This window comes from Dipodomys spectabilis, unplaced genomic scaffold (assembly GCF_019054845.1).
Source record: "Dipodomys spectabilis isolate Male_0828 unplaced genomic scaffold, ASM1905484v1 ptg000062l, whole genome shotgun sequence".
Taxonomy (NCBI): domain Eukaryota; kingdom Metazoa; phylum Chordata; class Mammalia; order Rodentia; family Heteromyidae; genus Dipodomys; species Dipodomys spectabilis.
Window position 1 is genome coordinate 2,247,246 of NW_024870739.1, and position 22,591 is coordinate 2,269,836.

Here is a 22,591-nt window from a genome sequence, read left to right on the forward strand (position 1 = left end):
CCTCAGTGAGTGTGACTCAGCCAGCACCCCTCAAAATCCTCTCGGCCACCCACACAATGTGGCCAGGTGAGCAGGCTCTGAGGCCGTCTGCACACCTGCCTGATGCCTGAGGTCTGAGGATTAGACCGCTCCAGACAGGGAGCGGCAGGGCATGGCTTTTCTGCAAGAAGACTGTGTCTGGGTGGGCAGCCAGGAATCAAAGAGTGTTTATCAGCAAGACTGAAACTGCTTGGAACTTCTGGAAAGCTAGTGTGTGTCATTTTAATGCACACTGATGCTTTCTTTTCTGTTTGTTTCTACACAAGAATCTTAAAATGTTATTCTATAGCCCTTATATTTCCTGCTTTCAAAAATATTTGTAGCAGTATACTGTAGCTCATAGGCCGAGGTAAAGAGCACCAGGCAAGTTTCTGCCACTTGAGCCATACCCTCCTGGTTTTATTGTTATTGATCATTGTGATTGTTGGGTTCTGTTTGTTTGTTGTGATTAATTGGAGACTTTCCTGCCCAGGCTGGCTTGGAACTTTGATCCTTAGATGTCAGCTTCCTCAGTGCTAGGATTACAGGTGTGAATCACCAAACCTAGCTGGGCCAGTCTTCTTTATGGGAAAATCTTTTATTGTTTTGTTGAATTGCTTCCTTGTGCCACATTCCCATGAGTGGAATTATCACATTAAAAAGGTGTGAGCATTTTAAAGTCTCTGGAACCTTATTGCCCAATTTCTTCCCTAAAAGGCTGTGCTAATTTACACTCCCACTAAAAGTATGTTTAAGCTGGCCTCAGCAGCATGAGACATGGTAATTTTGCTAATTTAGCTAATTTAGTAGGTGTAAAATGGCACCTCGGTGCTCTGATTTGCACTTCTCTGATTATAGTGAGAAGAACCCATCTGTAGGTGCTAACATAAGTTATTGGCCTCCCACTGCCTCCAGCCACTGTTTCTAGGCTTGTGTCTCTCCATATTTCTTTCTTTCTTTCTTTCTTTTGTGGGTCATGGGGCTTGAACTCTGGGCCTGGGCACTGTCCCTCAGTCCTCAGCTCAAGGCTAGCGCTCTACCACTTGAGCCACAGCGCCACTTGCATCTCTCCATATTTCTGACTGAATGCGCTGACTGCCATTCTTGTGCTTACTAATGTGCATTCTTTCTCTCTGTCCCCCACTGTGTGTGTGTGTGTGTGTGTGTGTGTGTGCACGCATGTGCACATGTGTGTGCGCGCATACCAGTACTGGGGCTTGAACTCAGGGTCAGAGTGCTCTCCCTTATCTTTTTCCACTCAAGGCTGGTATTCTACCACTCAGGCCATACCTCCACTTTTGAGTTTTTGCTGGTTAATTGGAGATAAGAGTCTCATGGACTTTTCTGCCTGGGCTGGCTTTGAACTGTGATCTTCAGAACTCAGTTTCCTGAGTAGCTAGGATTACAGGCATGAGCCACCAGTGCCTGGCTCTTGTGTTCTTTTAAGCCTTTCTCTCTCTCTGTCTCTCAATTCTTTGTTTGAATCCTAACTACTCAACTATGTGGCCAGTTTGTGGAGGTCCTGGCCAAGACCTGACAAGCTCCAGGGCAGGCCCTGGGAACAGGTCTTAGGCCTCTAGATTCTGATCCCAGTCCCAGATCCAGTGGTTCTGAGAGCTAAGAAATAGCTGGGAGGAACAAGGCTGCACCTCAGTGACACCTCAAGGTAGATAAAGGGTGCCTACCTGGGCAGCTGGAAATGTAGGGGCACCCAGAGATGACAGTGGCTCTGTCTGTCTGCCACTCGTTGAACCCCTTACTTGAGGTGGCAGAAAGAATGCATCTGTCAAGCAGAAAACTTACTTGGGCTGGGCACTGGTGGCTCACTCTTATAATCCTAGCTACTTAGCAGTCTGAGATCCAAGGCCTGAGGTTTGAAGCCAGCCTAGGCATGCAAATCCAAGAGACTCTTATCTCCAATTAACTACCAAAAAGGCAGAAGTGGAGGTATGGCTCAAGTAGTAGAGCACCAGTCTTGAATGAAAAAGCTGGATAACAGTGCCAGACCCTGAGTTCAAGCCCCAATACTGATGAAAGAAAAGAAAAAAAGAAAGAGAGACAGGGAGGGAGAGAGAGAGGCAAGGAGGGAAGAAGGGAGAGAGGGAGGGAAAGAGAAGGGAAGAAAGAAGGAAAAAAGAAAGAGAAGGAGGAAAAGAAAGGAAAGAGAAGGAAAGGAAGAAAGGGAGAAGGAAGGAAATACAAAGAAAAGAAAAGAGAGATAAAATAAAAGTCTCTTGGCCCCAGATACACAGTCTGTGGCTCCAAAGCTATCCCTGTACTGCTGGCACTGCGAGGTTGACAGGTCTGAACAGTTCAGGTCTCAGACCCTGAGTGGCCCCAGAGCCACTTTTAGGTTTGTAGTTAGAGCCACAGTGCTACTTCCAATTTTCTGGTGATTAATTGGATATAAGACTCTCACAGACTTTCTTGTTTGGGCTGGCTTTGAACCTCGATCCTCAGATCTCAGCCTCCTGAGTAGCTAGGATTATAGTCCTGAGCCACTGGTACCTGGCTTTTATTTAACTTTTGACATTCAGCTTCAAAGAAATTTATACATGTAATATGTGTCCATTTTTGGGGGGGGATCCGGTCATGGGGCCTGAACTCTGGGCCTGGGTGCTGTCCCTCGGCTCTTCAGCTCAAGGTTAGCACTCTACCACTTGAGCCACAGTGCCACTTCCAGCTTTTTTTCTTTTTGCTTATGTGGTGCTGAGGAATCGAACCCAGGGCCTCAGGCATGCAAGGCAAGCGCTCTACCACTGAGCCACCTTCCCAGCCCATATGTGTCCATTTTTAAGGTGTTTAGAAAATATTTTTTAAAAAACTATCAAGAAGCGAGTGCTAGTAGCTCATGCCTATAATCCTAACTACTCAGGAGGCTGAGATCTAAGGATCATGGTTCAAAGCCAGCCTGGACAAGAAAGGCTGAAACTTATCTCCAATAAACCTCTAGAAAACCAGAAGTGGTGCTGTGGCTCAAGTGGTAAAGCACTCACCTTGAACTGAAGAGCTCAGGGACAGTGTCCAGGCCCAGAGTTCAAGCTCCACAACTGACAAAAAAGAAAAAGAAAAAGTAAAAAAAGCTATCAAGAAGAAGATATTAATCCCTATCTTGTCATCAAAGGGCACAGCTATTACATTTCCATCTCATCTTTTCTAGACTCGTCTGCTTTTTTATTATTTCTGGTATCATTTAGCATGTTCTATTATGTAGCCTCTTTGTTTAGATTACAGACATTTCTGTATAGCACAGTATTCTTCAATAATATTTTTAATGACTGTATAAGAGTCTCTAAAAGCGGGGAGCCAGTGGCTCACGCCTGTAATCCTAGCTACTCAGGAGGATGAGATCTGAGGATCACGGTTCAAAGCCAGCCCAGGCAGGAAAGTCCATGAGACTCTTATCTCCAATAAAACCACTAGAAAACCAGAAGTGGCGCTGTGGCTCAAGCAGTAGAGCACTCGCCTTGAGCTGAAGAGGTAAGGGACAGTGCCCAGGCCCAGAGTTCAAGCCCCATGACCGACCGACAAAAAAAAAAAAGTCTTTGGAAAGGGTATATCTTAATTACATCCTGTTCTCCAAATGCTGGGCATTTATATGTTGAGGAATATAAAACACTAAGCTGAACATCTTTACACCTTAAAAAATATTTTTATACATTGCATGCCTATAATTCTATCTGGCCAGGAGACTGAGATCTGAGGGTCACCATTTGAAGCTAGCTCTGGCAGGAAAGCCCATCAGACTCTTATCTCTAATAAACTGCCAAAAAGCCAGAAGTGGGGCTGTGTCTCAAGTGGTAGAGTGCCAAGTCTTGATTGAACAAAAAAGCAAAGGGATGGCACCCAAGCCCTTAGTTCAAGCCCTAGCATTGCCACCAGAAAAAAATACAGCACAGGGGGAATGTTTTGATTTTTCTCTTAGCTTAGCATCTTACTCATGAGACATAAATACCTTTAAAGATCAGGATATGCATTTCTAGTTTGCTAGGTTAGACTAACACGTGCCTGTCTCACCACATATCAACTCCACCAAGAAATACCATTTTAAAAACATGTCTCATTTGAAAATCATTATGTCTACTCCCTCCTTTAAGTAATGCTCAGTGAAGGTTTGGAGAAGAAAAAGGACCTGGCCAGGGGCCAGTGGCTCACGCCTGTAATCCTAGCTACTCAGGAGGCTGAGATCTGAGGGTCACGGTTTAAAGCCAGTCTAGGCAGGAAAGTCCATGAGACTCTTATCTCCAATCAACCACCAGAAAACCAGAAGTGGTGCTGTGGCTTAAATGGAAGAATGCTTGCCTTGAGCTGGAGAGCTCAGGGAAGTGCCCAGGCCCAGAGTTCAAGCCACATGACAAGAAAGAAGGAAAGAAAGAAAGAAAGAAAGAAAGAGAGAGAGAGAGAGAGAGAGAGAGAAAGAAAGAAAGAAAGAAAGAAAGAAAGAAAGAAGGAAAGAGGGTCTGTGTGGGCCACTGTACATTGTGTCTTTTCACACTGATTGCATGGAGCCTCTTGCTACATTGGGAGGTTTAGCATGCTCTCTTGACCAGGGAGCAAAGGACACTGGATGTACCCCCTCACTCTGGGGCCATTCACCACCTCTCCTCTATAGCTGCTGTAAATCACTGAGGAAGTTGACATTTGGGGTTACCCTGTAGACAAGAGAGGTACCATAAACATCAAGGTCATATGGGTGCTGGTAATCCTAACTACTCAGAAGGCTGAGATCTGAGGATCCTGGTTTGAAGCCAGCCAGGACAGAAAAGTATATGAGACTCTGTTCTCCAATTAACCAGCAAAAAGCTAGAAGTATTTTTTTTTGAGAAGCTGCCTTACAGAAGACATTTGACAGGGAGACACTTGATAGTAGGGAGCCATAATACACAGCTAATGGCACTGATTGAAAGGACTGGCACCAATGCCTTGGCAGGTCGGGGGCAGCCAGGAACACCAGGGGTTGGGGAGGCCTCCCACCAAGTCCTCTTCACTGGGAAAGGGCCATTTTTATCTGCTACACGTCAGGCAAAACCTGTGCCAACAGCCAAAGACGTTCACCTCAAATCTAGCAAATAAGAGAGAGGACGGTATGGATTACGTTATATTTAAAACAAGCCCACATAATGCCTGTAATTTTTTATTCTGACTCCATAATTATAGCTCAAGACCAGTTAGATCATAGTTATCCGCACACCGACCCACTGTTGGGGCACACTGAATTAAAGGGTTTGCTTCTCTTGAAGATTCTATTTTGGATGCCAACCACTGGCAGGTAACAGGCCTTTCACAAGGCTCATCTTGTCAGAGCCCCTCCCAGGGCAACTTGCAGGAAGGCCAAGTCAGCACCAGGTTTCTGAGTCAACCACTGATGACCTGGAAGCAGCGGGATGTTAAGGTGTGGGCCTGATGGTAGAGAACATCAAGGATGCTAAAGTGTGAGCCTGGGGTCTGAGCTGGCCCTAGAGGACCAAGATGAACACTAGCCTGAGAGCTGGTCTAGGTCAGGCCCTTCTCAGAGCCTCTGAAAGACTTAAGAATGCTGTTCTCCCCTTAGCCCTGACCTGGGTTCTGGGGAGTGGATGGGCCAAGCCCGGGATGCTTGACATAGTTGTTACAAAAAGACCAGCATTAGATAAAGGGGCTTAGTCCAGAACAACAGCAACAGAAGAGACAGGTAGGGAGGGTAGGAAGGAGGGAGAGAAAGAGGAAGGAAGGAAGGAAGGAAGGAAGGAAGGAAGGAAGGAAGGAAGGAAGGAAGGAAGGAAGAAGGAAAGGAGGGAAGGAGGGAGGGTGGGAGGGAGGGAGGGAGGGAGGGAGAGAAGGAGAGAGGAGGGAGAGGGAGGGAAAAAGTAAGAAAGAACAAAAGAAAGGGAGAGAGGAAAGAAGGAAGCAAAAGAGGGATCGAGGAAGAGATGGAGGGAAGAAAGGGGAAGAGAGAGGGAAGAAGGGAGAGGAAGGGGTGAAAGAGAAAAAAGCAAACAGAAGAGAGAGAAAGAGAAAGAGAGGGAGGGAGACAGAGAGAGACAGAGAGAGAGACAGAGAGAGAGAGAAGAGAAAGGAAAGTCAAAGGAGTCAGCTTATGTGGACAGTGCCTGTGACTGGTCATGCCAGGAACAATTAAGGGCTCCTCTCCCAATAGATTAGGGTTTTTAGACCCTAAATTCAGGAATTCAATAAGTCCAGCCACTTGTCCCGCCATATGCCAAATACAGACATGTTACAAGACAGAGGAAGGACATTTGTTAGGAAGACAGTACTCCAGTACACCTTCAGTCATCTTCTAAGGTACAACATTGGTGTCAGGTTAAGCAGAGAAAATCGGGAGCAGACGGAGAGAAAGTTCACAGGTCTCAGGTCCCAGGTATGGCCTGGTTGACCCTTAGCTCAGTCTTGATCCTTAGAGGAGTTCTAGAGAATTGCTATCACTCTTTTCCTGGTACAGACAAGAACAAGGTAGTCTCAAATTTTTGAATGTTTGCTTCAATAAGATAATAAGAAGGAAACATTGCTTGTTTGAGGGGCAGTGTGCCTTCTACACAAGATAATTATCTCTGAATCTTCTCTTCTGGAAACAAAATGGCTATGAAAGGACCATAGTAGAGACTAGTTCAGATCCAAAGGTACTGATGGACCCCTGGGGGACTTGAGTGAATTCACCAGTCCCACCAAAAACATCTTTTAAGCCAGGCACTGGTGGCTCACACCATAATCTCAGGAGGCTGGGATCTGAGGATCACAGGTGGAAGCCAGCCTGGGCAGGAAAGTCCATGAGACCTTTATCTCCAATTAACCACCAAGAAAACCAGACATGGAGCTGTGACTCAAAGTGGTACAGCACCAACCTTGAGCAGAGGAGCTCAGGACCCACGCCCACAACTGACCAAAACAAAACAAAAAAACAAAAAAATTAAGTTGCATCTTACAGATCCACCAGAGAACACTGCCTCCTGGTCCAATGAGAGCACATCAAGCAGAGCAAGGGTGGAGACAGGAGGGCCCTCCCACACCCAGCCCAGCACCCCTGTGTGAGAGGGAGGATAGCTCTCACTGTCCCACAAACTGCAGGCCCTGGCTCTGGCCAAAGGACCCCCCCCCCACCTTCCCCTCTACTCCTCACATCGCCCTCCCATAGGGGTGATCAGGACCATAGCAGGTTCCACTTGAGGCTTGGTGCTATCCCTGAGCTTTCTTGCTCAAGACTTGCCGTGCAACCACTTGAACCATAACCCCACTTTTGACTTTTTGGTAGTGAATTAGAGATAGATTCACAGGCTTTTCTGCCTGGGCTGGCTTTGAACCTTGATCCTCAGATCTCAGCCTCTGAATAACTAGGATTACAGGTATGAGCCACTGGCCCCTGGTCCATATACCTGTTACCCTTAGGATTTTGTCACCATCTGCACCACCATCTGGGACTAGGCTGCTCAAGGCTGAGAGCATCCTGCCTGTTTGTTACTAGGCCAATGCAATGCATGTGGGACATATTCAGAACTATCTTTTCAAGAAAAAAAAGAAAGTTTAAAACATTGTCTTCAAAACTCTGCTTAGAACTTATTATGGCTCACACAGCTGAGTTAACTCAGCCACTCCTGAACAACTTCTACCTACGGTGATCACTGAGTTATGTCCTATGGGCAGGACAGAGCCTGATTTCTTCTTTGTGGCCCCAGTCTCTGCAGACACTCAGTAAAAGCAGAACTATACTGCTCTTTGCAGTTGCAAATACTCACACTTAGGCTCTCACAAACACACACACACACACACTTGCATACATCCACTTTCAAAAACACGCATAAATATTCCTATATTGGTACATGTGTGTGCGCATGTGTGTGTGTACCTACACGCACACACACACACACACACACTCACACTACAGAACCGGATCAGGTGCACCGTGGCCTGAAACAACCAGCTGCCTGTGTTCCTGGGCTAAAACCGCCAAGGCCTGGCAGGCTGTGACTATTTGCTTCAAAAAGGAGCACTGAAATAAATCTCTAAAATAAAATCATTTAAAAAAGAAACACACCCAATTGGGGATCTATTTATACCACATTCTGCTCCATTTTTACGTGGAAGTTGGACAACCTCACCTCCTCAAGGTGGGTCCTGCCCTCCCACAGACCTTTTTGGCACCCCACCCAGCAATCAAGGCCTTACCTGCCCTCCCTTCTCCACCTATTTGCCCTCTGGGGTTTCCTTAGATTGCTGGGTATACGTTTCCAGACATCCAAAGAGCCTGTCTCAAGCCTGACCCCAGATGTTTCCCCTTCCTCCTTCCCTCCCTGTCCCAAGAGCAGGGGAAGAGCAGGTCAGAGCCAGGTTGGCCCTGAGGAGAGCTGCTGGAGGGGGCTGCCAGAGCATCAGTCTGTGATAGGATCTGTCCCTCACTGATTCGGAAAGGGTGGGCTCACAGTCAGAACACAGGAAGAAGCAGGGCCTGCTGCTCCCAGGTCTGTGAAGCCAGCAGGACACCTCTGCCCAGAGCAGGCAACATAGTGATACCAAAACACTACTGAAACACCTTGATCAGGTCCTTCGTCTCCATAGTCTCAAAGGATAAGTCCATGGACACAGAAGGAGAAGTAAAACAGTAAAAATATATTGAAGAAAAAGATAAGCAGAGCTCCTGCTAGGCAGGAGGAGGGATAAGTTGTGCAGGGGTTTATAAGGTATCTCTAGGAGCAAGCAACACAACCCTCAAGATCAGCCTGTGGACCATCACCAGACCCAATCAGAGGCTCTACACAGCCTACATGGACTTCTCCATATGTCCTTTAGCCCCTGGCTGGTGTCTGGTTCAGTGCACATCTCTGGGGCCCCATCAGCCTGCTGTTCACATGTGAGTCTTCCAGGGGCAATGGGCCACTGTGTGACATCAGGGGCCTGTGTGTTCTGGGCCATGGTGATTTGATGCAGAGGGGCCGCAGGTGGGACTGCTCTAGACTGTGGGGGGCGGTGCAGAGCCTCAACAGTTGGGTCTCTTACCTTGTTTGTCTTGCCAGACTCCCCTCTGCTCTCAACAGAACACACAGGAGGGCATGGGTCTTTGGGACCAGGGTTACTGTCCTGGTTCTGGCATCACCAGAAATTAGAGGATTTGTTGTTAGCACGTAGAGGACTCATCTGTAATCCTGGAACCTCAGACTCCTCCTTAGTTAAAGAGAGTTTTACCTACTGAGACATGGTCCGAGTCCCATTGAGGAAGAAGAGACCCAGAGCTGGCCATTCAGACAGGGCAGCTCCTTGTGAAACCCAGTGGCCGAAAAGAAGTCCAGATGTGGAAACAACAGCTTTAGACATCAATTACGTTGATAGTTCCTGATTTTCACCAGCATTCCTCAAAGCACAGGGGCCTCATGACCTTACCTGTTTCTGTAAGCAGTCAGATGAGAACTCAGCACCATCCCCTCCCCTCCATGTGCAGAAAACGAGCCAGTGAATCAGAAATGGCATTGGTCATGGCACCATGAGAGCCCCGAGGCCTTTGCCATCATTCCTGTCCCTCTCTAGTCTCAGGACTCACTCCCATCTCCACGCACCCCCTCAAATTCAGGGTCATGCTTCTAGCAGAATACCAGCTTTGGGAAGGGAACTATAGACCCTCAGTGTGCTCATGGCTCCCTCCAGCCTCAGGGAGGTTCTAGGAAGAGATCAAGGCAAACCCCATCATCTAGTGAAACTTCTGAACCTTCCTTCACTGCCCCTCATTCGGGCAGGCCCCCAACAAGGCACAGTGGTGGTTTCCAGAGAGCTGGACTCCCACCGCAGGGACAGTACACTGAGAGGCATTGTAACTATAAATATGAAGTGGTGAACCGCAGGACACTGCCACAGCCCAACAGTGGGCAGGAGCCTGCTCCCAGCCACCCTGCAGGCTACAAGCCGAGCCTGCCAAGCCAGCAAAACATCCCCAGCCGCCTGCCAAGTCCCTGGGCCTTGAGCAGGACTGCTGAGGGTGGGGCAGGCGGGACAAGACACAGCATTTGCACACCAGTGGCCAATGGCCTGCTCTCACCCTACAAACGTGACCTTGCTTTAATCATTTTGGCACTTAATGATTGTAAAATGTCTCACTCCTGCCCCTGGCTGGCATCAGGTTATGAAACTGGTTTTTTTGGGGGGTTCCCCCACCGAGACCCAAAGTCCAGGAGTCCCAAGTTAATCTGGCCACTTGTCCCCATATGTCAAGTAAAGTGACATGGTGAGGGGTAGAGAGAGAGAGACCTTTTTTTACATGGAAGCCAGGGGAAGACAACATTTTAGTAGATCTTCCTAGATATAGACATTGACTTCAGGTTAACTAGGGAGAATTGGGGGTAAGGGGTGAGAAAGGTATGCAGAGTAAAAACCGTGTAGCCTGGTTGACCATCAGCTCAGTCTTTGTCCTTGGAAGAGTGCTGAAGTTGTTTGTCACTTTGTTACTGGACCAGAACAGGAACAAGGTGGTATCCTGAGTTTGGGGATGTTTAAGATAATCAGAATGAGACATTGTTTGTGTGAGTGGCAGTTTGCCTTCCACATAACATGATCATCACTAAATCTTCTCTTTCTAGGAGTCCAAGATGATTGCAAAGGGACCACAGCAGAGAGTAGCTCAGTCCAAAGGCCTAGATACAAAGTTGGGGGACTCAGAGAGTAGCTAATTCACAGGACTCAGCAAAAAAGAAAAAAAAATTCTTTTTCTTTTATTTTTTGGTGCTGATTCTAGGGCTAGAACTCAGGGCCTGGGCACTATCCCTGAGCTTTTTTTTTTTTGCTCAAGGCTAGTGCCATAGCCCCCCTGCTGGCTTATTGTGTGGGGAGTTAATTAGAGATAAGAATTTCACAGGCTTGCTGCCTGGACACTGACTTTGAACTGAGATTCTCAAATCTCAGCCTATTGAGTAGCCAGGATTACAGGTACCAGTGACCTCTAGGCTGAGCACCTTTGTTAGAAGAAAGATCCAAGGTATAAATAGCAAGACAATCCCTCCCAGAGGTAGGGGAGTGCACACTTGGGTCTCTGGGGAGGCCTCAGAGGGATTTTCCTGAATGAAGTCTTTGCCTAGAGCTCCCTGAGGAAGGAGGAGAGATGGGGACCTTAATGTCCTATCAGCTGAGAAAAGTTGTGAGCCAGGTGACAGGGAGGAGGGGCAACAGGGTCCTCAGACACTGAGGGCCACCTTGCCAGGAGAGTCACAGAGGCCTGACCTCAGGACACAGCCCATCCCTAGCCCTGTGAGTGAGGCAGTTTAGCACCTCAAAGCAACAAACAGAGAAAATCAGGCTAGGCTGCTGCTTGCTCTTAAAATATGTCAAATTTCTTTTTTTTTTTTTTTTTTGTTGGTCATGGGGCTTGAACTCTGGGCCTGGGCGCTGTCCCTCAGCTCTTCAGCTCAAGGCGAGCACTCTACCACTTGAGCTACAGCGCCACTTCCGGTTTTCTGGTGGTTTATTAGAGATAGGAGTCTCACGGTCTCTCCTGCCCGGGCTGGCTTTGAACCGAGATCCTCAGATCTCAGCCTCCTGAGTAGCTAGGATTACAGGTGTGAGCCACCAGCGCCCGGCTAATGTCAAATTTCTTATTTGTAAGAAATTTCAAAATATTATAGGGCCAGGGATGGAGTTCCCTTGTACAGTGTTTGCCAAACATTCACAAAGCCCTAGGTTTTACAAAACATTAAGGGAGGAGATGAAAGAAAATATGTAATATAAGGAAAAGTGCCAACCAGGTGCCAGTGGCTCATGCCTGTCATCCTAGCTACTCAGGAAGCTGAGATCAGAAGATTGTGGTTCAAAGCCAGCCTGAGCAGAAAAGTTTATGAGACTCATCTCCAATTAACTACCAAAAGCCAGAAGTGGAGCTATGGCTCAAGGATAGCACTCTACCACTTGAGCCACAGCACCATTTCTGGCTTTTATGTAGTGCTGTGGAATCAAACCAGGGCTTCATGCATGCTAGGCAAGCACTCTACTACTAAAGCTACATTCCCAGCCAAACTGACACATTCATTCATCCAATGTTTATTGTGTAGCTCTTGGGTAGCAGCTATGTTCTAAACATGAGGGATCCACAGGTGAATACCTATAGGACTATATTCTTAGAGGTGGAGAAACAAAATACAGAAGGAAGTTAGTAATTGTCACAATATTTGTGTGTGTATGTGTGTGCGTGTGTGTTGGTACTGGGACTTGAACTCAGGGCCTACTCACTATCCTTTAGGTTTTTACTCAGAGATTGTGCTCTACCACTTAGCCATAGCTTAGCCATAGTTCCTCTTCTGGCTTTTTGCTGTTTAATTGAAGAGCCACAGACTTTTGGATTTAAAACTGTGATCCTCTTATCTGAGTTTCCTGAGTAGTTAGGATTACAGGTGTGAGCCACTGGTTCCTGGCAACCATAGTATGTTAGAAGATGAAAAGTCTAGTAGAGGAAAGCAAAGGGTAGTATGGAAAGCAGGAGGCAGGTGAAGATGCTGTAATTTAATACAACCTAAGAGTATCCAAGCTAAGGGGCTGGGAAGGTGGCTCAATGGTAGAGCACTTGCCTTGCATGCTCGAGGCCCTGGGATCGATTCCTTAGCACCACATAAGAAAAAAGCCAGAAGTGGCGCTGTGGCTCAAGTGGTAGAGTGCTAGCCTTGAGCTGAAGAACTGAGGGACAGCACCCAGGCCCAGAGTGCAGGCCCCACGACTGGACCCCCCCCCAAAAAAAAAGAGTATCCAAGCTAAAAGCTGAGGCTAGGAAGTAAAGGACAGAAGGTTCTGTACTCTAGGTAGGGAAAAAGCCAGTGCAGCTAGATCAGAGCGAGTCAGTGGCTCTCCATCATGGACAATTTTGCCATTTTCTAGACATCTGGTGATGTCTAGAAAATACTGGAGAGGGAGAAAGGGCTGCAGCTGGCAAAGAGTGAATAGAAGCCAGGATGCTGTTGAGTATCCTACAGTGCTCAGAACAGCCCCTTACAACAAAGAAATCTTAGGTTCAAAGTATCAGTGAGGAAACCCTGGAGGGAGTGAGGGACAAAGGGATGGGACAGAAAACCACGGAGGCCATCGCCATCCAGAAAGCCAGAGATTTTGGAACTGGAAAAGCTGATTCAGAAATTCTTATGGAAAAATATGTAAGAGTAGCTTGGGAGAAAAATAAAGAAAAGGATAGTATCCTCAGCAGATCTGATATATAAAAGCCTTTATGACAAATGCCTAATTTCTTTAGTATATAAAGAGTTCTTACAAATGAAGATGAGTTAACTCTTGGGAAAACAGGCAAAAGGGATAGTCACAGAAAAAAATACACCAATGGATTATGAACATGTGAAAAAAGTGTTCTCAATTAAAAGAAATAACAGATGCCTGGGAATGTAGCTTTAGTAGTAGAGTGCTTGCCTAACATGCATGAAGCCTGGTTTGATTCCTCAGCACCACATAAAAGCCAGAAATGGTGCTGTGGCTCAAGTGGTAGAGTGCTATCCTTGAGCGAAAGAGGCTCCAGGACAATGCCTAGGCCCTGAGTTCAAGCCCCAGGACTGGAAATAAATAAATAAAACAAATCAGATGGATGGTACAGTGCATGTCTCATATTCATGGAGCCCCAATACTATCAATAAATACACAAACAATGCAAAAGAAATATGAAACCATGGAGATAACCTTCTCAAAAGTCAGATGAAGCTAGGTGCTGGTGGCTCACACCTGGTATCCTAGCTCCTCAGAAGGCTGAGATCTGAGGATTAACATTCAAAACCAGCACAGGCAGGAAAGTCTCTGAGGCTCTTACCTTCAGTTAATCAGCAAAAAGTGGGAAGTAGAAGTATAGCTCAAGTGATAAGAGTGCCAGCCTTGAATGAAAAAGGCAAGTTGAGAGTGTGAAGCCCCGAGTTCAAGCACTGGTACACATATATTTATTTACACACACAAGTCAGATGTACAAAGTGTCCTTGCACACCTTTTGAGAATATACATTGGCATAGCCTCTTGAAAAGCTATTTGGCAATATCTGTTCTAGCACAATACATACATCCCTTGATGTGTGCAGGACACAAATGCACAGACTTGAATTTGACACAGTGGCAACCTAGCAGCAATCTAAATGTCTGTGAGTAGGAGCCTTTTGTTTTGTAGTATATACTGAAAAATGAGATACCAGCAGTTTTTTCTTAAAAAAAAAAAAAACCTAAACCTTACTCAGGCATTTATCCAAGAAAAATGGAAACACATGCCTACAAAAGAGACCTTTAAAATAGCTTTAATTCATAATATCCTCAAACTGGACCAGCTCAAATGTCCACCAACCAGCGAATAGACAAATTGAGTTATATTTGTACAATGGTACACTATTTAAGGCAACAATAAACAGATACACACACAGCAAAAGTAATGAATCTCAAAAGTGGTTTCTGAAGCAAATAAATTAAGTCATGAGTATGTGTTGTGTGATCTGATTTCTACACTAACTGAAATCAGACCTGCTTGCCTGCAGAAGGAACTGATTGCTGGAAGGGGTCGAGAGAACACCGGGAGAAAGGATTTTGATTTGCTGCTTACGTTTGATGTGCTGCTTACATGATATATGTTTTTCTCAGAATTATGGAATTATATACTACATTTGATTTCATCTCAATTTAAAAATAAAATTAGCTGTTGAAAAGAAAAACACAAACCAAACTTGATATGTTTTGAATGAGAATGATGTCTAATTTTTTCTTGAACTATGACTTGAACTGAGAACCTTGCTCTCTTTCTGGAGTATTTTTTTGCTCATGGATGGTACTCTATTACCAAGGATCCATGCCTCCAGCCAGGCATTTTGGAACTTTACTGGAGATGGAATATCTTTTCTGCCCAGACTGGTCTTAAACCATGATCCTCCAGCTTCCTGAGTGGCTAGAATTACAGGCATGAGCCACTAGCTCCTGGTTAGATAAAGTATTGGGGAGAGCAGTACTAGGGCAGAATATACACATTTCCATGTTTAATAAAGGATCTAGATATATATTATATAATCTTGTATACATATATAGTCTTTTGTGGGAGGGTGGGGGTTGGTCATAGGGCTTGAACTCTGGCCTTGGGCACTGTCCCTTAGCTCTTCAGCTCAAGGGTAGTACTCTACCACTTGAGACACAGTGCCACTTCCAGTTTTCTGGTGGTTTATTGGAAATAAGAGTCTCACAGAGGGCGCCGATGGTTCACGCCTGTAATCCTAGCTACTGAGGAGGCTGAGATCTGAGGATCACAGGCAGAAAAGTCTGTGAGACTCATCTCCAATTAACCACCAGAAAACTGGAAGTGGCTCAAGTGGTAGAGCACTCGCCTTGAGCTGAAGAGCGCAGGGATAGCACCCAGGCCCAGAATTCAAGCCCCAACAGCGACAAAAAAAAAGTCTCACAGACTTTTCTGCCTGGGCTGGTTTTGAACCATGACCTCAGATCTCTGCTTCCTGAGTAGCTAGGATTACAGGCGTGAGCCACCAGCGCCGGGCTTATAATATTTCCTAGATTATATGTAAGAACATATACAGAGGGGCTGGCAAGGTGGCTCAGTGGTAGAGCGCCTGCCTTGCATGCATGAGGCCCTGGGGTCAATTCCTCAGCACCACATACGCAGAAAAAGCCAGAAGGGGTGCTGTGGCTCAAGTGGTAGAGCACTAGCCTTGAGCTGAAAAGCTGAGGGACAGCGCTCAGGCCCAGAGTTCAGGCCCCACGACCGGACCCCTCCCCCCAAAAAAAAGAACATATACAGAAACAAAATCTGAAATGCTGGGACATAATAAATTATACAGGTCTCTAGGCATTCATTCAGACTAAAGGAAGATACTCTTAGGAGAAGAACCTAAAGGTACAGTGCCTATGCACATCTGATCATACAAAATAATATTTATTGAAATTAAGGAAATGAAAGCAAGTTTTTTTCTTTTGTTGTTTTTCTTCTCATTTCTTCTTGTTCTATATGTTCATTTATCGTCTTTAGGAGTATAAGGGGAGGCACAGTAATGGAGGGACAAAGGGTGAACAGATGCATCAGTGCTACTCACTGGACACTATGTTGAAAATGAACTATACAACATGTGGGTGGGATGAGAGGGAAAAACTGGGAGAGAGTGAGGGAAGGGGTAACTCTGTCCAAAAAGAAATATACTCTTGATTTATATAACTGTAACTGCTCTGTATATCACCTTTATAATAACAAAACGATTTGGGGAGGAAAAAGGATATATGTAAGAAGCTATTGACAGCAGTTGCCTTTCTGGGCAGGGCCAGAGAGACTCAAGGTCTGAGATTGGAAAAATGCATCTCAGTACCTTTTATATTGTTGGAATTTCCTGTATTATACTCATATGTATATAATAGGACATTCTGACATTGAATTTGAATCTTCCTACCCTAGAGAGCTGGCGCCAAGAGGTGGCCTGTGGTTCTGCTTGGAAGAGGGCATTTCGAAGAAATATAGAAATATAGAATATCAGAGAAGATATTCTAATATAGGAAAGTGAGCACCTGAGCCCTGCCTGGAAAGGAACAAGCAAAATGAGCAGAAAATGTAACTGCGAAGATTTTGACTTGACACAAATGCTTCTGGTTACAGTATAGAAAAGCTCGTCCATGCTGTACACGATTTATCTGGGTGCAACTTTTTTGTTCTTCTTCTGTGGGGTTTGAACTCAGGGGCTCACTCTCTTACTTGGCTTTTTCTGTTCAAGGCTGGTGTTCTGCCACCTGAGCCACAGCTTCTGGATTTTTGCTGGTTAATTGGAGATAAGAGTCTTGTGGACTTCTCTGCCTAGACTGGCTTCAAACTGCGATCTTCAGCTCTCAGTCTCCTGAGTAGCAAGGATTACAGTATGAGCCGCCAGCAGTAGGTAAATCTTTATTTTTAAAATGAAGAGATCAAATGCTTGCCTGGTAGGTTGGGAGCCAAGTTCTTGAGATTCTGTGAGACTAAAGAGAGACTTCCTGAAAGAAGAAACTCTTAGTTGAAGGCTGGGACAGGCAGATGCAGTTTTAGTAACCAATCCAGTAATCAATCTTTATTTCCACAAACAGGAATATCTTTCTCCATTTCGTGAATTGTAGTCTGCTAGCAAGCTGATGTCTTGCATGGAGCCTTGAGCAGAAGCCTTTGTGGGTTGGAGGCCTGGGAAGGAGGGGAGACATCACTTGTCCCAGGCAGATGCCACTCAGTCCAGGACACTCAGGGAAGGGGAATCTTCTCTGCCTTTTGGAACTTTGAGCTTGGGAATAAAGGGGTAAAGAGCCTGGGAACTTGGCCTTTGGGATATATAGAATCCTTGGGGCAAAAATATTAGCAGCGACCTGATCAAAATAATGCATTCAGCTAACCTTGGGTTCAAATGGCTGATCCAGATACAACCTATTTCTAAAAATTTGAAGACAGGAACTGGAGCTGTGGCTCAGGTAGTAGCGTGCTAGCCTTGAGTGAAAAAGCTAAGCAAGAGCTTGATGTTCTGAGTTTAAGTCCCAGTGAAGAAAAGCCCAAAATGGCCTGATGCCAACTTGCCATGCCCCAGATAGGAGAGGGGACCTGTTTTGAACTGGGAATGCCTGGGGTTGGGCATGGGGTGACAGTGGTGGGGAAAGATAAGGGTCACCTGGGGCAAGGGGATCCGTGGTCTTGTGGCTTTCCTGGGGCCCTTAATGGGGGAAAACTGAGACCCAGGAGTCGGATGACTTGCTCAATGTCACATGCAAGGACCGTAGTTCAGACATGGTCCCACGCCTCCCATCCAGGGGGCCCGTCAGAGGAGGCTAGCCTTTAGGAAGTAGAGGCACTGCTGAAGCTCTTGAGAACTTCATTTGCTTACTAGCCACATGTTTCTGTTGGATTTGGTGAAAATGGAATCACTCAAGACCCTGTTTAGTGGCTACCCAACCGCATCTGCCCACGTCCCCACCATGCTTCCTGTCAAGAGTCCACATTGTGTGATGGAATCTTCTGTTGTCAACCCAACCAGTCTCATGGTACTCTAACAGTATCCTAAGTCTCTTTGTCAGTGATTGGTTAAAGGATGGTGGGTGGGTGGGCCTGTTCTAACCAGTAAGGGACAGCTCCACAGGGTCTGTGTAAAGTTTACTTTCCTAATGAATGAATGGGAAGGATGCACTTTGGTACATCAAACCTACACCCTGCACCCCTTTCTTCCTGCCTAGAAGGAACCCAGATATGTATGTAGCCTGAGGCCCCACCAAGAGGGGAAAAATGTGATCCTCTGAACATCGCCATTGAATAATGGAGTCCAAATCCTTGGAAGCCATCTACTTTGACTTGTTAAGAAAATATTAGTCTTATAGTTTAAGCCACTCTTAGACCCTAAGCATTCTCTTATTTGTAGCCAAAAGCTTTCCTCCCAAGGACCAGCCACACAGGCGAGTGGGACCAGCCAACTGCAAGAGATTGCTGGTTAGAGATAGCCATTGGTCAGGTCATCCTACCACTGGTCCTGCTTCCTGTCTGCCCTCAATCCAGGTACAGCTAAACGCACCCCACCAAGTCCTTTCTCCACACATGGGCCGTCTCCATCACCTGGGAGTCATATCTTCACCAGCTGACCTGATAGATAACTCATTTATTTATAAGTCACACTTAGGGTGGCCTGCTCTGGGCCAGCTACAGGGCACAGCCCAAGCCCTCACTCCCGGAGTGGGGTGGGGTATAGAGATGGGTCATGAGGCGGCAGCAACCATTACGTTGCAGTCACCATTTCCATAACTCTCTCCCAACCAAAATGCATTATGTCTCAGGGCAAAGGACCAACTCTAATTCAACATGGTCCTGAACTCACCTCAGAGCAGACAACAAGGAAGGAACTCATGGTTCTTTCTGGGGTGGGCTTGTTGTGGGTCTCCCACCTTTCCCTACCAACTCTGCATGGTGATGGTCCCAAATGGCTAGCTGATAGAGCAATGGATGTGGAGTTGGAAAAGCTTTATTCAAACCACAGACTCTCATTCACTTGATGTGTGACATAGGACCCATCACTTGGCCACTCTGAGCTTTGTTTTGCTTCAAGGACAACAAAGGATGATATCAACTGCTTGTTTCAGAGTTACTGCAAAGATGGAATAGCCAGCAGATTCATAGGTACAAGAGGCACCCCACCTCTGAGCATACCACACACATGCATGCCTGCACATGCACACACATACTCACATACGCATGCGCGCGCACACATACACATGCGTGCGCACACGCAGTGTCACAGCAGAAAAGCAGAGACAGCTCAAGCACAGTGGCCCTTTCCATGGCAGACAGAACAACACTTCACTAGGGCAAAGCCTTGGGCAGTGTGGTCAGGAGTCATCTCTCTCCAAGAAACAGATACACAGTCTTTGCTGTTCTCCTTGTCTGTTTTGGTCTCTTCAGGGTCCCGAGGATTCCCACAGACATTCTGGGGGCAGTGCCCAGGAAACTCACAGAAGGGCCTGACAGCTGAGGGACCGAAAGCTCCACTCCTCAGCCACGCTTTGTGGCCATTTGGCATGGCCACAAAAGACAAGTGAGCCGCCACTGCCCACCATTGGGAGTGTGATTTGAGTTTAGGGAAGGCATGAAACACATCTCCTAGAAGAGCCAAACTGACTTCCTTGGGAGGAAAGGGCCTGGGGCCGGGGAGCTTGAACAGCTGCTGGCCTGGACAAAAGGCACCTAGGAAGTGAGAGGCTCACTGGAGAGTAGGGGAAAGCATCCAGATTGTTAATGAGCGTAGAATGAGGGAAGGCAGAGATAGGGCAGCCGAGGGTGAGCTGCAGAAGGGAAGCAGATAGCATCCTCAAGTCGCTTGACCTTTGCCGTGCTGCTGGTGCTACACAAGTCTGCAGGAGGCCCTGACAGGCTCCCACTACCACTTCAATATGGGGAGCCTGCCCAAGACCAGACATTCTGTCCTGGCTCCTTCAGGGTGACAGAGAAAGTCTGAGACAGCTGGAGAAGGTCCAGGTGCTGGCTGTCTGTCTTCTCAGGTCGCATCCCAGGACTGTCTGGGACTAAGCAGATAAGAGCCTGAGCTCAGCATGGGCCAACAGTTTAAGAGCCTGCATCTTGGTTCTTCTACTACTTGCTCATCCCAGAGATGATAGCAGAGCCCTTGAGGGGGCCGCCTTTGCTTCCAAGCCTTCTCTCCAGTCACCCTTTATCATCTCTTGAAACCAGGCCGGAAGGCAAAGGCATCCCAGACTGGCTGGGTATTGGTGGGGTGTGGGTGTCATTGGATCCTACGGGGGTGTCCCCAGTGTTCTGTGCAAGCTGTGCTAAATGTTCATAGTTTTCAGGAGAGTAGGAGCCACACTCGGGGTCTTGCAGCTCTTTCTAAGTGTCAGTGGATGTCAAATTAGCCCACTCAGGAAAGTGACTCAAGTCAAATATGGGCCGTCCCCAGGTGTTGACAGACAAAAGCACACAGAAGATTCCAATTATATTCATCATGACTCCGGTTTTCATCTGGAAAATAAACACAGGGTCAGAGATGGTGGCCACAAATTGGCTGTTGCCATGACAAGGGCATGGCACACGAGGAGCTAGCCTTCTTGGAGAGGGGGACAGAGGACCTTGACAGCTCTGTGCTGGACTTTTGTCCCCAAAAAATGATGCACCATGTGTCATCGGTGCACAAAGCATCCTGGGAAGAAGGCTGCAGAAAACAGCTGTTTCCATTATAGCACTGGACAATGACCTTGGGGAGGCAGTAGGAATCCATCAGTAGCCACTAGAGAAACCTCAGCAGAGCCTGAGATATGACTTCAGGTCTGGTGATCAGCCCACTGAGTCATCTCAACACACGGCTGCTTCATTGTAACCTTCTTCTGTGTGTGTGTGTGTGTGTGTGTGCATGCGTGCATGCACACACGCATGCGTGCGCGCGCACGCACACACGCTGCTACTAGGGCTTGAACTCATGGCCTCATCCTCTCATTAGGCTTCTCTCAAGGCTGGTACTATATCACGTGAGTCACACCTATAGTTCTGGCATTTTGCTGGGTATTGGAGATACAGATCTCACAGACTTTCCTGCCTAGGCTAGCTTTAAACCTTTATCCTCAGATCTTAACCTCTTAAGTAGTTAGGATTACAAGGCATGAGCCACCAATGCCCAGCTTCCTTCTTTACATCTTTCTGTTGACTGCTCTTTCTTCCATAATGCTCAATAATCATTTCTTGAATCATCTGAATCAGGGTGGCAAGAAATGGTTTCTGGGATATACCTTCCTGGTGAAAATGCCCGAGGAGCTCACTGGCCCCTGGCTGTTTCAAGGTAGGGACCTTTGTTTCTGGTGTCTTGCTCACATGAGTTGCCTTGTTTCTGACCCAGAGCAGTAGATCCGTCCTCCTCCCAACAAAAAACAAACCAGACGTAAAGCAAATTACAGTGACGACCCGTGCTTCTCTTCTTTCAGGCAGTCCACCCATTCCTGGCACCTACTTCGTGTGTGTGTGTGTGTGTGTGTGTGTGTGTGTGTGTGTATGCATACACATATGCCTGCTGGTATTAGGGCTCAAACTCAGGACCTCACCTTCTTTCTTAGCTTTCTCACTCAAGGCTGGTGCTCTACTACTTGAGCCACAGCTCTACTTCTGGCTTTTTGGTGGTTAATTGGAGATAAGAGTCTCATGAGCCTAATTGCCCAGGCTAGCTTTGAACTGTGATCCTCAGATCTCAGTCTCCTGAGTATCTGGCTTTCAGGCAAGAGCCAGTAGGGCCTGGTTTATTGCACTCACCTCTTTGACACCTCTGCAAGCCATCTCCCTTCTTCCCATCCTCAGGGTGCAGGCTAGATGGGCAAGTCCACAATAGCCATGTAAGACCCCTGCTCCTGACTGAAGTGCTCACCGGGGTTCTTCAGGTGGGACTGTTTTTTTGTTTTTGTTTTTTTTACCCACCTCTATATCAGAACACCTTGGGAAGTTTGCATGATAAAGGTAAGCAATAGCCAGGTGCCAGTGGCTCATTCCTGTAATGAGCTAGTCTGGAGCTAGTCTGGAGGCTGAGATCAGAGGATCATGGTTCAAAGGCAGACAAATCAGAGAGACTTATCTCTTCTAAATAATCATCAAAAAGCTGAAAGTGAAGGTATGGCTCAAGTGGCAGAGCACTAACCTTTAGTGAAAAATCTAAGCAATAGTGCAAGGTCCTGAGTTTAAGCCCTAGCTCCAGCACACACACACACACACACACTATCCTCCTATAAGCCATATGTCACATTCATACATAGGGTGTCCCTTGCCCCGGGGAGCTGCATGCTCTGGTAGGAGTGAATGAAAGCAGCACTATTACCATGTCAGAAACCCGGACATGTCCGTAGGAGAACACGATAGCATTTGGTGGGGTGGCCACAGGCAGCATGAAGGCAAAGGATGCGCTCAGTGTGCAGGGTAGCATGACCACCAGTGGATTGATGCCAATGGAGCGAGCCTGCAGGAAGACACAGGACACAGAGGCTCCTGCCACATTCTGAAGGGCCTTCCCCCAGGGCCCAGGTTATGTTCCAGCCCAGCCTCTCTCCTCCTTTTGTCACTTCTCTAACGGTTAACTGTGGCACACTAAAGGCTGCGCACAAACCTTCCTTCCCTGAGAGGCTTT

General features: G+C 46.9%; 1 protein-coding gene across 2 annotated transcripts in view; it reads right to left on the reverse strand.

Annotated features, from left to right (window-relative positions):
- Positions 1-20,322: 20,322 nt before the first annotated feature.
- Positions 20,323-22,591, reverse strand: part of Slc13a5 (solute carrier family 13 member 5) — a 30,786-nt gene continuing 28,517 nt past the window's right edge. For both annotated transcript variants that reach the window (XM_042680617.1, XM_042680616.1), the window contains 2 exons: positions 22,286-22,423; positions 20,323-20,454 (listed from right to left, as the gene is read on the reverse strand). In XM_042680617.1, coding sequence (XP_042536551.1) covers positions 20,323-20,454; positions 22,286-22,423 — 270 coding nt within the window. The remainder of the gene's footprint in view (positions 20,455-22,285; positions 22,424-22,591) is intronic.